The following is a 14,084-nucleotide window of genomic DNA, read 5'->3' on the forward strand; positions in this document are numbered from 1 at the left end:
TGCACAACGAAAGGGTCTGAAACCAGAAAATTCTTTATTGCAAAGGTACAAAAGCGGTCACAGCAGCAGGACGCACGGCAATAAATTAGGTGGTGGCCGCAGGGACGGGGCAGGGCGGCGGCGGCCAGACACGGGCCCACATGTGATCTGTTCTCAATAATTTATATCATGATAAAAAGCAGCACAAAAATAAATATTGAAATGGAACTGCCAAGTAGCACAGAGGCCAGGGTGAGGCGGTGTGAGGGCGTGGGGGGCAGGGGTCCCCACGCCCTGGAAACGCAAAGACCTGGATCTCTTTGGGAAGCCGGAGGCACAGAGACAGAAAACAAACCCACGCGGCAAAGAGGCCTTCGTCTTTTTCTTAAATAAAAAAATCCATATATTAAATCATGACAATGAAATTTCAACGATCCGAAAAGAAAAGCAGAACGCGCCGTGCTTCCCCGGCCCAGCTCTGGGCGGTGACAGCGGCTCCGTCCACCCTGGGGGCCGGGGAGTCCCCTCTCCGGCAAAGCACCACAGGCCGAGGGCAGGTGGTCGCCCACGGCCCACAAGACGTGGACACCAAGAACCCCAAGATGGGACAGAACCGGCCACCCGCTGCAGCCTGTCCTGTGGGGGCCCAGCAGCCTGGTGCAGTCCGTGGTGAGGGGGACGGTGGGCAGCCCGGGCCTCTGGTTTGCTCCCAACTCCCACCTGTGCCCGTGCCCCCAAGCTCTGCTCTGATAGATTTACAGTATCAAACTGGAAAAGAAAGATTGTTACGAAAAATCTGTAGATAAACTGTGAATATAATTTTATATCTCTATATAGTTTGTTTCTCTCTTTAAATATCCCCCTGGTCCTTATGACATCCAATATGGATTACCTACCATGGCCACGGGGGCAACGGCTGTTTGGGAACTCGCAGGCCTTTGCTCCACAGGGACCCAGTGGTCCTGGCGGGCCTGCAGCTTCCCACTCACTTCTAACAGTAGACACAGAACCAAGTCGCCGCCCCGGGGCTGTCTGTCCTCCGCCCTCCCAGCGTGGCTGGCACCAGCCTGGGCTCTGTAGCCGGTGGGGGTGTTACTGGATGGGCAGGGGCAGCCGAGAGGGAGCCGAGGCACCACCTTGCATGTCCTAGGTGGCAGCCCCCGGCCAGTGGCTCACATTCCGCCAGCTCCCCCAGGCAGGGGCTCTACGACCCCCGCTGCAGATACCCCAGTCACAGCAGGGACCCTCAAGGTGGCACTCCAGGAAAAGGAAGCCCAAGGTGGAGTGCCAAGCCCACCAGTGCCTCGGTGCTCAGGGAAGGAGGAACAGGCGAAGGCTCCGGGCGAGGACTGAGTGCCAAGGCCACACCTGCAGCTCGTGGCTGTGCTCCTGGGGTTGTGCACGTGGGAGCCACATCCACGAGGCTCTCCTGGCCTGGTGCCTGCCGCCTCCCCGCCCACCACGCCCTCCGGAGTGCCAGCCTCACTCCTGAGCTCTTGTATAAGCCAGCCGCATCCTGGTCCTGCCCCTCAAGCCTTTCCACCAGCTCTCGCACACGGCTCCCGCCTCCTCCCACCACCCAATGCAACGTCCTCTCCCTCCCACCTCCACGTCCACATCTACCAACGTCCCCCAGGCTGCACCCCCTCTCCCTAGACTGCAGCGGCCCTTCCCCTCTAGGCCCCCAAAAGACCTCCTCGTTCCCCCTGCACTGACCACAGCTGGTGAGAAGCACCTCCAGGACACAGAGCCTGAGTCCTGCTCACCATCAAATGATGGGACGCTCCTGTCCGTGTCCGCTGAGGTCCAGGATGGCCTGCGGGGTCGGTGTCTGGGGGGCCGGCTCCCGTGCGTGGGGCTTCTGTGCTGTGCTGCACGACCTCCTCGGGTCACCAGAGCACACGGGAGACCTCACGACGTATGAGCCACTCTCTCTGCCACACGTGCCCACAGGCCCTCCTCCGGTGAACACCTGCCCCCTCAGCCCTGGTGCTGTGATGGCAGACGGGCCTGCACACACACACGTGCACACACACAGACACCACCCCACGCAGGCGGCCTCCCACACCGCGCACACTTGCGCAAGCCCCTGCTAAGGCAGACACGGGTCACGGGCAACTGCAACAGGACAGCTGGAAGGACGGAGCTGCCGACGCACCATCCATGCTCCTCCCAGGGTCTGCGGAGTCGGTCAGGGCAGCGAGGGGCTCCCGCACCAGCTGGGAGGCCACAGCAGGGCAGGTGTCGAAGGCTGCTCCCAGCTGCAGTGGAAAACAAGCCCCACGCTCACCTGACCACAGGGGCCTAACTCCTGGGGCCGTGTCTTCTGGCAGCCCCCGCGGGGACGGCGGAACTTCCCGAGGGCCTTTCCGTTATATGTCCCGACTCCCACGGGTGCAAGATGCCAATTCCCACACACAGACGCATCCTGTGGGGAGCAGGGGGCGGGCGTGTGTGTGGACCGGCACGCAGCTCTGGGCCCACGGGAGCCCACTCTTCACCCTGCACCACAGTCTCATCCTGGTGTGAGTCGCCCGCGCCTGAGGGGCCTGCGCTTGGACTCGGATGTCGAGAGTCTGCGTCCCAGTGACAGGTATGAGGGGCGCGCTCCTGCCCGCCTGCCCGCCGCTCCCCGCCCCCAGCCGGCACTAGGATGCGGCCGAGAAGGGCACGGAGGTGGAGGAGAGCTCAGCGGACTTGACGATGGTGATGACGCTGGTGGTGGCCACCTTGGAGGGCGCCACGGGTCCCCGGGCCACGGTGCGCGCGAAGGTCTGCAGCGCCTCGTACTTGGAGCGCAGGGCGTCCAGCTCCAGCCGCATGCTGCTGTTCTCACGCGCCAGCTTCTCCACCTCCTGCTGCAGCTCCACGCGCTGCCGCTCCAGCTCCTCCTTCTGCGTCACCCGCTTGATGCGGCAGCTGGCCGCGTAGCCGCGGTTCTTGAGCGTGCGCCGACGCTGCTTCAGGCGGGTGACCTCCTCCTTGGTGAGACCCCGCAGGTGCTGGTTCAGCTCCCGCACCGACATGGACACCAGCTCATCGTCGCTGAGCACCGGAGCGTTCTCGCCCGCCTCCTTCTTGACCTGGGGACGGCCACAGCACGGGGTCAGCAGCGGGAGAACGTGGGGTGTCTGCCTGGGACCGGCACGGGGGTGGACAGGGACCCAGCGGTGCCCCTGCATGCCCATGCTCTTTTGGGGCTGGCCTTTGCTGTCCGCACCAGGGACCACAGGACACCATGCACACAGGCAGCCAACGTGACGGCTGTGGCCCCACAGGACCCTTTCTGAACAGGAGAAGCCAGCGGTGACATCGGTCACTCCTGGTTACCGACAGCCTCAGAGCCCACGAGGACCTGGAGCACATGGGTCCTGCTGCTGGGACTGAGCCAGCCCACAGGCATGCCCCATGGCAGAGGCGGCAAGCGCCAGGCACAGGTGGGCCCAGGCCCTAGGAGCTGGAGCATCCCATTCACCAGAGGCCAGTCTGCCCACGCCTGGAGTCGGGGGGTGAGCTCATGCAGTAGCGCCTGGCGGACACACAGCCCAGGCGGACAGACCCTGCCACACCCTGAGCCTGGGAGTCATCTCCTGGAACCACAGTCCCCGATCCTGGCCCCACCTCTCCTGTGAACATCCCCCGGCCACAGCAGCCCCTTCTCCTGCCAACAGGGAGGCCTCCATCACAGGCTCAGGACGGCCCTGGGAATGGGGGGGCCTTTCCCACACCTGTGCTTGAGACGGGGCCTGCCTGGAGCCAGCCTTACCTTTAATGTCTTGTTCGGTTTGGGATTAGTCGTCATAACCTGGGCACAGTCACCAGGACAGAGCTCTCTGGAACTCGTAGCTGGAAAACACGGGCAAGCAAAGAAGCCAGTGCAGGTCAGGGCCAGCAGCGCCGGAAGGGACGGCCACCTCCCATGCAGGGACGTTCCTCAGCCTGGGGTGGATGGTCACAGCACCCTGAAAACAAGATGGGGCACTGTCCCGGCCCAGCCCGTCCTGGGGGGCTTCCCAGGGGGTGGGGCATCCTGGCCCGGCCTCTGTCTCTGCCTGAGGGTCCAGGGGGAGGTCTGGATGCACCTCACAGTCTAGCACAGTCCACAGAGCAGCTGGGACCCCCACCCCAGGGCCTGGCAGCCAGGTGCAGCCCCCTGCTGCCCTGAAGACCTGGGCTGCAGCTGCCGGCGCTGTAGGGTGACCAGCAGGCACCAGCAGGGGCTGCTTCCTGTTCTGACTCTCCCTGAGGTCAGAGAAGACGTCTGCACCTGCACAGCACAAGGTGCTCCGTCCCAAGGACCAAACCGATTGGTGGCGAAACCGCCCTCCCACAAGGCAGCTGTGCTGGCCCCGAGGAGCGTGGGGCCCCGCTGGACAGCGACCCTACCCTTGCAAAGGCTCTGGTGCTCCGGACCCAGCCTGGATCCCCGAGAGGGGGCCTCTGGGGAGCCCCTGCCATCACCAGCTTCCCCCATGGTGGGCCTGGGTGGAGCCCCAGCCGCCCTCCCGCCCCGCCCTCCCCACAGGCCACAGGACACCTACCACGGCCCCGGCCGCTGCAGCTGTGACATCACCACCTCCAACTAAGCTGCCCCCAAGCGAGGACCCTGCAGCCCAACGGGGTGTGGGGTTCCTGAGGGGCGGCAGGTCCAGGGGCCGCAGTCAGAGACCAGGGAGGTGGGGGAGCCGCCGCCCTGCCGAGCGTTCGACCGTCTGGCGGGAGTCGTCCCCGCCGCCGCCCCCGCCGTCCTCACGTCTGCATTGTGTCACACATTCTAATCATTCATGAAAAACCCAGCCAAAGCATCCCCGGCATGAGCCCTCCGATAGTTGCCATGACGACCTTGGGACCGAGCCAGCCCCCACGGTCGTCATGGAAACCGAGAAGCCCAAACGCGATCCTGACTTCAGGTCAGTCTGCGCAGACATCACGAGGCCGGCAGGCAGTCAACAAACCCATTTGTACCCGGTGGCTGGGACAGGCAGGCGGCAGGCGCCGGGAAGCTTGAGGGACCGGTCCACAGCACCCACTCCCATACCCCAAATACCAGACACGGGTTCCCGCAGGAACGTCAGAGCAGCACACGGCGGTGGGGGTGTCCTTGGTCAGCACCTCCACCGGACATGGGCACCACGGGGCGGGTGACCCCATCCCGCCCTCCCCGCCGGCCCAGGACCCTCCCCGCCGGCCCAGGACCCTCCCCACACCCTGGGCCAGGGAGCCCTCGGCCCAAATCCCTCCACCCTCCAGCCCTGCCTCCGATGGGGGCCCCCCGCCACAGCCCACCCACCCCCACAACCAGAGGGCCGCACAGGTGAGACAGGGTCCTGTGCCAGGCTGCTGGGTCCGCTGCCTCTGCCAAGGCCGGCTGCTCTCAGGGTGCTAATGTAGATGGCACAGGATGGCACCAGCCGGTCCCGGGGAAGGCCAGGGGGACTCCAGGCTCCTCCGTACCCCGCCCTGGGGCAAGGGTGACAGTGGAGAGGCCGGGGCCCAGCTGCCTCCGCCACCGTGGGGACCTGCAAATGCCGGCGGCTGGAAGCACCATGAGAAACTTTTCCATGTCAGAGGGAGGGGCCGCGGGCACCGCTTCCAGCTCCACTGTGAGCACGTCAGTGCACAGGCCGGCCACGACATAGCTATGCGGTGAGTCACCAGATGTTTACAGAGCCGCGCGCGCATTCCCACACACCCGGGCCTCCCACCCAGCAAGGACCCGCTCCCTGGCCCCCAGGCCCACTGCCCGCCATGGCAGCACAGCTGGGCGGAAAAGGAAGGTCTGGGGGACAGGGCCGTCTGGCCAGAGCCACAGTGACGTGCGGGGTGCCAGGGGCAGAGTTTAGCGTGAGGATCTTTCCACTAAAAAGATGCCTCCCGCGATGCCCTGTGACGTCATGGAGGCGTACAGTAGCCGGGGGCGACCCCAGGAGGGGCAGCTGACTAATTCCACAAGGTCAAGGTCGCCAGGGCTGCTGGAGCACGCCTGTGCCCATCTCAAAACCCCAGTCCTTTGAGGCACACCTGCACTGGGGCCCTCCAAGGAACCAGAGACCTAGGGGAAGCTGGGGTCCTGGGCGGCCCCCATGCTGTGCTCACAAGTGTGCCCCCCACTTCCTTGGGCAGGTCACGACTCTGCTCCGCCAAGGAAGCCTGGACCATCCACGTGCCCCCCGAGAGGCGAAGCAGCAGGGACGGCCCAGCCAAGTGGCAAAGCTTCTCTCAGGAACCCAGCACGGGATGGGATGGTGCTGGCACCTACCTCTCCCCACCATGCACAAAATAAATCCAAGCAGCATTAACCTAAAGTCGCTCTAAACATCAGAGGCAAGAAAGATGACAGCTTGCTTTTGGAAGGAGATTCAAAGAAGAGTTTTGTATGTGCAAAAAAAGTTTGTAAAGCAACTGATCTAAAAATCACAACTGCCCTAAACAGGGTTTTGTGAACTGTCCAACCTCACACGGCCTCAAGGGCCACCAGAGCACACTTAGAAATGGCTACCTCCGGCCGGGCGCGGTGCCTCAAGCCTGTAATCCCAGCACTTTGGGAGGCCGAGACAGGCGGATCACGAGGTCAGGAGATCGAGACCATCCTGGCTAACATGGTGAAACCCCGTCTCTACTAAAAAATACAAAAAACTAGCCGGGCAAGGTGGCGGGCACCTGTAGTCCCAGTTACTCGGGAGGCTAAGGCAGGAGAATGGCGTGAACCCGGGAGGTGGAGCTTGCTGTGAGCCGAGATCTGGCCACTGCACTCCAGCCTGGGTGACAGAGCCAGACTCCATCTCAAAAAAAAGAATTAAAAAAAAAAAAAAAAAAAAAAGAAATGGCTACCTCCCCAGGACCAGAGACGCAGCCTTAGGGTGTCATCCAGGGGGAGAGCGTGCCTGGGGTCCCAGAGACGCCCGTGACGCCAGCTTCCCACTACCCCAGACCCAAGGCAGGGGCTACCGCATCAGCACCTGGTCAGCACTGCAGCCAAGCTCCTCTCCAGCAGCCCCCAAGGAACGATGCCCTCACATTCTGTCTCACACCCACCAGCTAACAAAATGCCAGCATCGCCACGCACAAGCACCTGGCGCCCCTGAGCTCCTCTGAGTTTTGGTGGAGTCACCAGAGAAGTGCAGTGTTCCGCGCCACAGCGGGGGGCCTGGGTGGCCAGGTCTGGTCTGAGTTTCTGCTGTGAGGCCCCAACCGCCGACCTAGGTAAGGCTGCAGCGCTCACGCCCCACATCCCTGGAGCAGCGTTGGGCAGCAAAGTTCTCCAGCACCACCTATAACTTGGAACAGCTCTTAGGTGACCGGTTTTCTGATGGAAGAGGTAGTGTTTTCAACCCAAGGCCAGACACCTCAACGTGACGCACAACTAAACAAGGCTCAGCGGGGGAATCATTTCCTCTCAAGGAAAAGGAACCGCCAGCAGCCTCAGATGGAGGCAACTCCTGCGGCTACAGCTGGGGATAAGTGACGAAGCCGGGACGCTGGGCGCCCCCTTCTAGGATCCAGACCGATGGCCTGGGCTCCATAAAGCGCAGGGCAGGGCAGCTCTGCCCAGGGAGGCACCTTGCAGAGGGTGACGATCCAGGGCCCGGGGCTCCCGGTGGCAGGGCAGGCAGGCCAGGGTCAGCCACCCAGAACTGTGTTTTCAGGAGCAGCTGAGCCCCAGGCAGCGACCTCAGCTCCCGGAGGATCATGTTTTCCCTTTTAATTTTCATTTTAGAGACAAGGTCCCACTCTGTCACCCAGGCTGGAGTGCAGTGGTGCCATCCTGCCTCACTGCAGACCTCCTGAGCTCAAGAGGTCCTCCTGCCTCAGCTTCCCGAGCAGCTGGGACTACAGGTGGGCACCACCACACCCAGAGAATTTTAAACTTTTTTGTAGAGACGGGATCTCACCATGTTGCCCAGGCTGGTCTCGAGCTCCTGGACTCAAGTGATCCTCCTGCCTCAGTCTCCCAAAGTGCTGGGATTACAGGCATGAGCCACCATGCCCAGCCATTTTTAACTCTTTAAGTCCCAGCTAATACTCACTGGTCACCCATGGGTCTGGCCCTGCTCAGTGGGGGACTGGCAGCCCTGGCATCTCTTGCTGTGCTGGCACAAGCTGAGAAGGACCTGCTCTGGGGTCCAGGAGGGAACAGTTTCTCCTTAAAGTTGGGACTGGGCACGGTGGCTCTTGCCTGTAATCTCAACACCTTCGGAGGCTGAATGCTTGAGCCCAGTAGCTTTAGACCAGCCTGGACAACAGAGCGAGGCCCCATCTCTAAAAAAAAAAAAAAACATAATTTTTTTTTTTTTTTTTTGAGACGGAGTCTCGCTCTGTTGCCCAGGCTGGAGTGCAGTGGTCGAATCTCAGCTCACTGCAAGCTCCGCCTCCCGGGTTTACGCCATTCTCCAGCCTCAGCCTCCTGAGTAGCTGGGACTACAGGCGCCCGCCACCTCGCCCGGCTAGTTTTTTGTATTTTTTTAGTAGAGATGGGGTTTCACTGTGTTAGCCAGGATGGTCTCGATCTCCTGAAAAAACCATAATTTTTAAATAGGCAGGTGTGATGGCACACGCCTATGGTCCCGACTACTCGGGAGGCTGAGGTGGGAGGATTGCTTGAGCCACGAAGTCGAGATTGCAGTGAGCTGTGATCACACCACTGCACTCCAGCAGCCTGAGTGACAGAGCAAGACCCTGTCTCTTAAAAAAAAAAAGAGAGTGCAAAAGTGAGTTGAACAGCTGATGGCTGGATGACCCCTCTAAACAGTCCTGGCTGTGGATGCCCATGGAGAAACGGGGATTTCAGCTTCAGGGCTCTGATTCTTCCCGGATGAGAGGACGCATCAGGGCCGCTGCTCGCTCTCCAAGGCCGGCATGGGGGCTCTGGATGGGTCACTTGTTCTCTCCCAAGGGGTGAATGACAAGGCAGACCCCACGCCCCACCCCCGCGGCCACCCAGCCGGTCTGACCGAGACGGAGCGGCCCTTCCACTTCTATCCTCCACGGGTCTCCAAGGCTGTGGGATGCGGGAGAGGGAGGAGGGGTGGGAGGAAGACCAGGAACGGAGGACGGGAGTTGTGTTCGAGACTCGGGTTTAGAAATCCAGGAGCACAGCAGTAAGCACCCTCCCGCTCTCCCTCACCAGTGACTCCCACGACAGGTGCAATCCACAAAACCAGAGGCCGCCCAGGGTGTACCTGCCTCTCCCAGGAGCCTTTCTGCCAGAGACCCCAAGCCAGGCACCCTCCACAGGGGGCCACAAGGGTAGGTGGGGCCACTGTGGCACTGGTACCCAGTGGGCACCTGTCAAACAGGTGTCAACCGACTAACTGCAGCCCGGAGACCAGCCAGACACCCTTCCTACTGAGGATGAGGACCCCCACTGTCCGGCTGTCCTGGACATGGGAAATGCCGGAGGCACCCCACTTGGCACCCCCCAGCCCGGCCCGCACCAGCCGGCAGCCTGGCCCTGGCTGGCTGCCCTCCAGCAAGCCACGACTGTCCGCCTGGCTTGGAGGACATCTGGTCACCTTGCATTTGCAGTCTGAGGAAGCTGTGTCATTCCGCTACATCCAGAGGTGACTCAGGCAGCTGCAGCAGCAGAGAGCAAACTGCAGAACACACCACACCTCCTCCAGTCCCTGCCCTGGCTCCCACCACACCATCCTCCTGTCCTCGGCTTCCAGCTTCCCGTCAGCGTCCTGTTCTCCCCGGCCACCCTGGGGCTTCAATCCGCTCCCAGCTTCCAAGTCCAACCAGGGGCTTTCGGGGGGGCCCAGATGCCCCCCAGCCCCCAACCGCATCACTCACCGGAGTTGCCCCCACCCCTGTCTCTTTTCCTCGTCCACGCTCCAACCGGGCTTGATCCCAGCCCTCAAGCATCTCCCGCCCGAACCCGCAGCACCTGCCCAGGCTCTGGCCTCCAGCTTCTCCAGTGTGGACCACAGCTTTGCCAAAGGGATGCCCTCACCCTGATCCTGGTGCCCCCCACGCAGCCCCACAGGCAGTCAAAAGTTTTGGGGTTCCTCCCAAACCCCGACCCCCTCACCCCAACGCCGTTTCAGGTTTCTGATCACCCCCATCTGCAGAGAGCACGTGGCCCCCTGCCCCCCTCAAGCCCTGCTTCTTCCAGAAACGCTCCCCACTGCTCTCCTTGCGTAGGCAAGCACCCTCTACCAAGGCCTGGTTCTAGATCCTTCTGGGGACGGGGCCCTCCCCGTGGTGTGGTGAGCTCCTCACAAGCAGGGAGCATGTCTTCCCTACACCCCATACGAGCCTCCCGCTGTACGAAATGAGCCGGCCCCGCACGGGAGGGCAGCGAGAGGGCAGTCTCCACCCCAATACCTTCCCCAGGACGCCCGACGCGCAGTGCGGACAAGCAGGCAGGTTCTACACCAGACCCCACCGGCCCTTGGGACAGGCCAGCAGACGTCACGGCCTGGGTTTCCTCATCTACAGCGGCCGGTCGGGGTGGGGCGTGTGACCTCTCAGGTTCATTTGTACCTGCTCTAAAACTCTATGATTTTAGGACGACACTCCCAGTTTCCTGAAACTGTAGGAAAGCGGAAACATGACGGAGTCTGTGACTTATAAAAAGCAAAAATAAATAGCGGGGAAAGGTATCTTCCATTCGCGGAGAGCAGGGAGGGTGGGGACGGAGCGGTGAGTCACTGTTTACTGTTGAGACGCAGCCACACGGAGCCTTCTCCCAGCTGGCCAGATTTCCATTTCCCGTGTGGACTGGACCCGAAACCCAGAAAGTCCACTCCAGAAACCTTTAGACTCAGAAACAGCTGGGACAGGAACAGGCACAACTTATTCTCGGTCTGGGTGGCAAACAGCTTTGCTGGAGACTGTAAACAAACGCAGCCATCGCCGAGCCCCGTGGGTGAAAGCGCACGCCTTGTAGACAGCAGAGTGGCCCGGAAGACGGTCTCACTTAACAGCGGCCTCCCGGGTGCACACAAAGGCTGGCGCCCCGACAGCCCCAACCCTTGGTAAACGCTGGCTCCCGGGTTTACCAGCACCTGGGGAATCAATGCTGTAGGGAACCAGCCCCTCAAAGCCCTGGCTCAGCTCAAGGATAAAAGGCAGGAGAAACCTGGTTTGTTTTTCTGCTTTAGTAAATGTCTTATTTTGGAATAATGAAAGGTCTAGTTTTAAAAAGCAGACTCCCTCTCCCAAGGTCAAACTCAGACATTCCTACTGGGTTACCTAAGAAGGGGAGATGTTCTCTTAAATGGCACTGGACGCCCAAATAGGGTGTAGGTGTGTCCCAGACACCTGCACAGCCCACCTATGTTCTCCAGACCCCGCCCACAGCTCTTTCAATACTCCACATCCCTGAAGACACTGGGCTTGGAGAAGCTGCACAGGGCATCCCACTCCATGTTGGAGACCCCCTTACAACAACACACTGTGATAGTGAAACCTCAGTGCCAGTAGAGACCTGGCAGCCCACCCTGGAGAATCAGAGGGGTGGGAAAGGCAGTGCCGGAGCCGAACCACAGTGATATCCCCTAGTCCACGGTGTCCCGCAGTGGGGGGCGTTTTGAGTCCCAGGATCTTCCCAAGGCCAGGCACCTGGCCAGAGAGTGGCTGGCTGCCTGTGGGTCACCTGGTGAATGAATGGTGGATCTGATTTCTGCCTCAGCTACAAGAGCCGCCTAAGAAGCAAGAAACAGCATGCTCAGGGATGCAGGACACGGGGAGAGGGACACAGGAGGCCCCGCAAACAAGAACACACACGGTGTGAGGGTGAGAATGCAGCAAAGGGCCACTGCTGTACCCCAGGGGGACCCAGGTCAAGGGCCAAGGCCAGGCGGGGTCCTGGCTTTCTGGGTTTTTCCGCGGCGCCTCGACCCACCCCCCCAGGATCTTGAGGCTGTGCAAACAGAGACACACACACACACACACACACAGCGTCACGAGCACATAACACAGTTTCCTGAACTTGACAAGAGGCACAGAAGAACCCACGCAGTGGGAGCGGGAAGAGGCCTGAGCCCCTGCCCCACATGTGAGCAAAGGGACACGCGCCTTGGGGCCCCTGTCACCTGCTCCCCTCCTGCCTCCCCACGGCCTTCCTTCCAGCAACCCTGGCAGGTGGGCGGCTGAAAGCAACACCAGTCCCAGGATCCTGCCTGTGGGGAGAGTCGGTTACCCCCACCCCGTCCACGGGCACGCGTGGGCCGCAGCGCCGCCCGTCACCGGGAGGAAGCGAGGGGGGCAGGCCAGGGCCGCACGCGGAAGCCACGCTGGGGCGGAAGGCACGGGGAATCCACGCGCCCGCGCCCTCCCCGCGCCGCCCGCACGTGGCGCCCGCCCCGCCCCCCGCAGGTGTGAAGGCGCGGGCACAATGCGCGCCGCCGACCCGCGTGGACTCCCGTGTTCCCAGGTCTGGGGTCCACGCCCCAGGGCCCCGGGCTTAGCAAGCATGGCCCGGGCGGCACGTGCAGGGCAGAGAGCTTCGCGTCCCGGGGAAGCCCCCTGGGCCTGCGGGGCTGGGCCCAACTGGGCAGGTGCGCGGGCCGCGTAGGGGGCCGCATGGGGGTCTCGGGCCCTGCGCACCCAACCCCGCCACCCTCGGCCCGCGCCCCCGGGCGGCCGTGACTCAGCGACCAGGTGGCCCCAGCCCCGCGTCCCGGTCTCCGTCCCCGCCGCGGCCCGGTCCCCGCTGCTCCACCGCCCCTCACCTGGCGTCGCGCGGAGGGCGCGGGCGCGCGGCGGCTCCTCGCGGGCACGCGCTGTCCTCGCGCCGGCGCTCACTCTCGCGCTCCCCTCGGCCGCCGCCGCCTGGCGCTCGGGCTCCGACTTCACGAAGAACAACAACTCCTCCCCGCCGCCCGCCGCCACCGCGCACGCCCGCCCGGCTCCCCAGCATCTGATACCGCTTCCGGGATCCGCGGCGCGCGCGTCACGCCGCCCCGCCCCCTGGGGCCACGCCCCCTCCCTCCCCCACGGGCACGCCCTCCTCTCCCGCCCGGGGGTCCGCGGGCCCCGCCCGCACCTGCAATCCCCGCGCTTTGGGAGGCCCGGCGGGAGGATCTCTGTGGGCCAGCAGTTCAAGACCAGTCTGGGCAACATAGCGAAACCTCCCTTCCCCCATTCCCCGTCTCTACAAACATAAAAAACATTAAGGCCAACTGGGCACAGTGGCTCATGCCTGTAATCCCAGCACGCTGGGAGGTCAAAGCAGGAGGATCGCTTGAGCCCAGGAGTTCCAGACCAGCCTGGACAACATAGTGAGACCCCCATCTCTACAAAAAATTACAAAAAGTAGTCGGTCGTGGTGGTATGTGCCTGTAGTCCCAGTTACTCAGGAGGCTGAGGCAGGAGGATGGCTTGAACCTGGAAGGTGGAGGCTGCAGTGAGCCATGATTTCATCACTGCACTCTAGCCTGGGTGACAAGGTGAAACCCTGTCTCAAAAAACAAAACAAAACAAGCAAACCAGCAATGTAAAAATGGGGATAAGCGGCTACTGGTCACAGCTTCTGTGAGTGGGGCCAGCCCCCTTCTAAAGCCCCAGCTGCTGGTTGCCAGGGGGCCACAGCAGGCCCAGGATGGGGTTAGGGCACCACTGGCCCAAGGAGTCCTGTGAGGGATCCTCAGGTGGGAGCCGGTCCCTGAGGGAGCTGCCTCTGCTTCTTGTCGCAGGTGGAGGACAGGCTGGAGTGGGGACCCGTCCAGAGTCCCTCAGAGGGGAGGGTGAGCCCCTTACCAAGCTTCTGGGTCCCCAAGTCCCGCCCTCCTCTGAGCGCTGCGGGAAAAGGAGTCTCAGGCCTGGCCAACCAGGGCACCCACGGCATCTGCCCAGGGTTCTGGGAAGCCTGTTTTCTCGGCTCAGGTGGGACTCGGAGCCTGTTTCTCGGCTCAGGTGGGACTCAGGAGCAAGGACAGGGAGGTCTGTGCATCTTCTGGGTGTCATCCTTACCACCGCGTGCCTGGGGATTTAGGCAGCCGCCCAGTGGCCTCTTGCTGTGGAGCGAGGGGGCAGCCTCCCGGACCATCTCTGACCCCCACTTCTGACCACCTGGGAGGCGCCTCCTTGCTGAGGCCCACGCTGCCGTCTGGGGTAGCCAGACACAGTGATGCCTGCAACCTGGCTGCAGAAACAGGTGC

The 14,084-nt window shown here is 62.4% G+C and overlaps 1 protein-coding gene and 2 pseudogenes across 3 annotated transcripts; 1 reads left to right on the forward strand and 2 right to left on the reverse strand.

Annotated features, from left to right (window-relative positions):
- Nucleotides 1-15: 15 nt before the first annotated feature.
- On the reverse strand, nucleotides 16-2,265 carry LOC112426997 (uncharacterized; annotated as a pseudogene).
- On the reverse strand, nucleotides 16-12,848 carry LOC105483416 (MAF bZIP transcription factor K). 3 transcript variants are annotated; one of them, XM_011744304.2, is made up of 3 exons: nucleotides 12,657-12,848; nucleotides 3,746-3,825; nucleotides 16-3,062 (listed from the first exon to the last, which is right to left on the reverse strand). In XM_011744304.2, exons 2-3 carry the CDS (start codon nucleotides 3,779-3,781, stop codon nucleotides 2,628-2,630), a joined length of 471 nt encoding a protein of 156 aa, XP_011742606.1. In that variant the 5' UTR covers nucleotides 3,782-3,825; nucleotides 12,657-12,848; the 3' UTR covers nucleotides 16-2,627. The 3 variants fall into 3 exon arrangements, with proteins under 3 accessions (XP_011742606.1, XP_070951546.1, XP_011742605.1); XM_071095445.1 differs by having other exon boundaries at nucleotides 2,265-3,062; nucleotides 3,746-3,941; nucleotides 12,657-12,801; XM_011744303.2 differs by lacking the exon at nucleotides 12,657-12,848 and adding an exon at nucleotides 4,521-5,148 and having other exon boundaries at nucleotides 2,265-3,062.
- Nucleotides 8,836-9,936, forward strand: LOC105483415 (uncharacterized; annotated as a pseudogene).
- Nucleotides 12,849-14,084: the final 1,236 nt, after the last annotated feature.

The sequence above is a fragment of the Macaca nemestrina genome, chromosome 4 (assembly GCF_043159975.1).
Source record: "Macaca nemestrina isolate mMacNem1 chromosome 4, mMacNem.hap1, whole genome shotgun sequence".
NCBI classification, from domain to species: domain Eukaryota; kingdom Metazoa; phylum Chordata; class Mammalia; order Primates; family Cercopithecidae; genus Macaca; species Macaca nemestrina.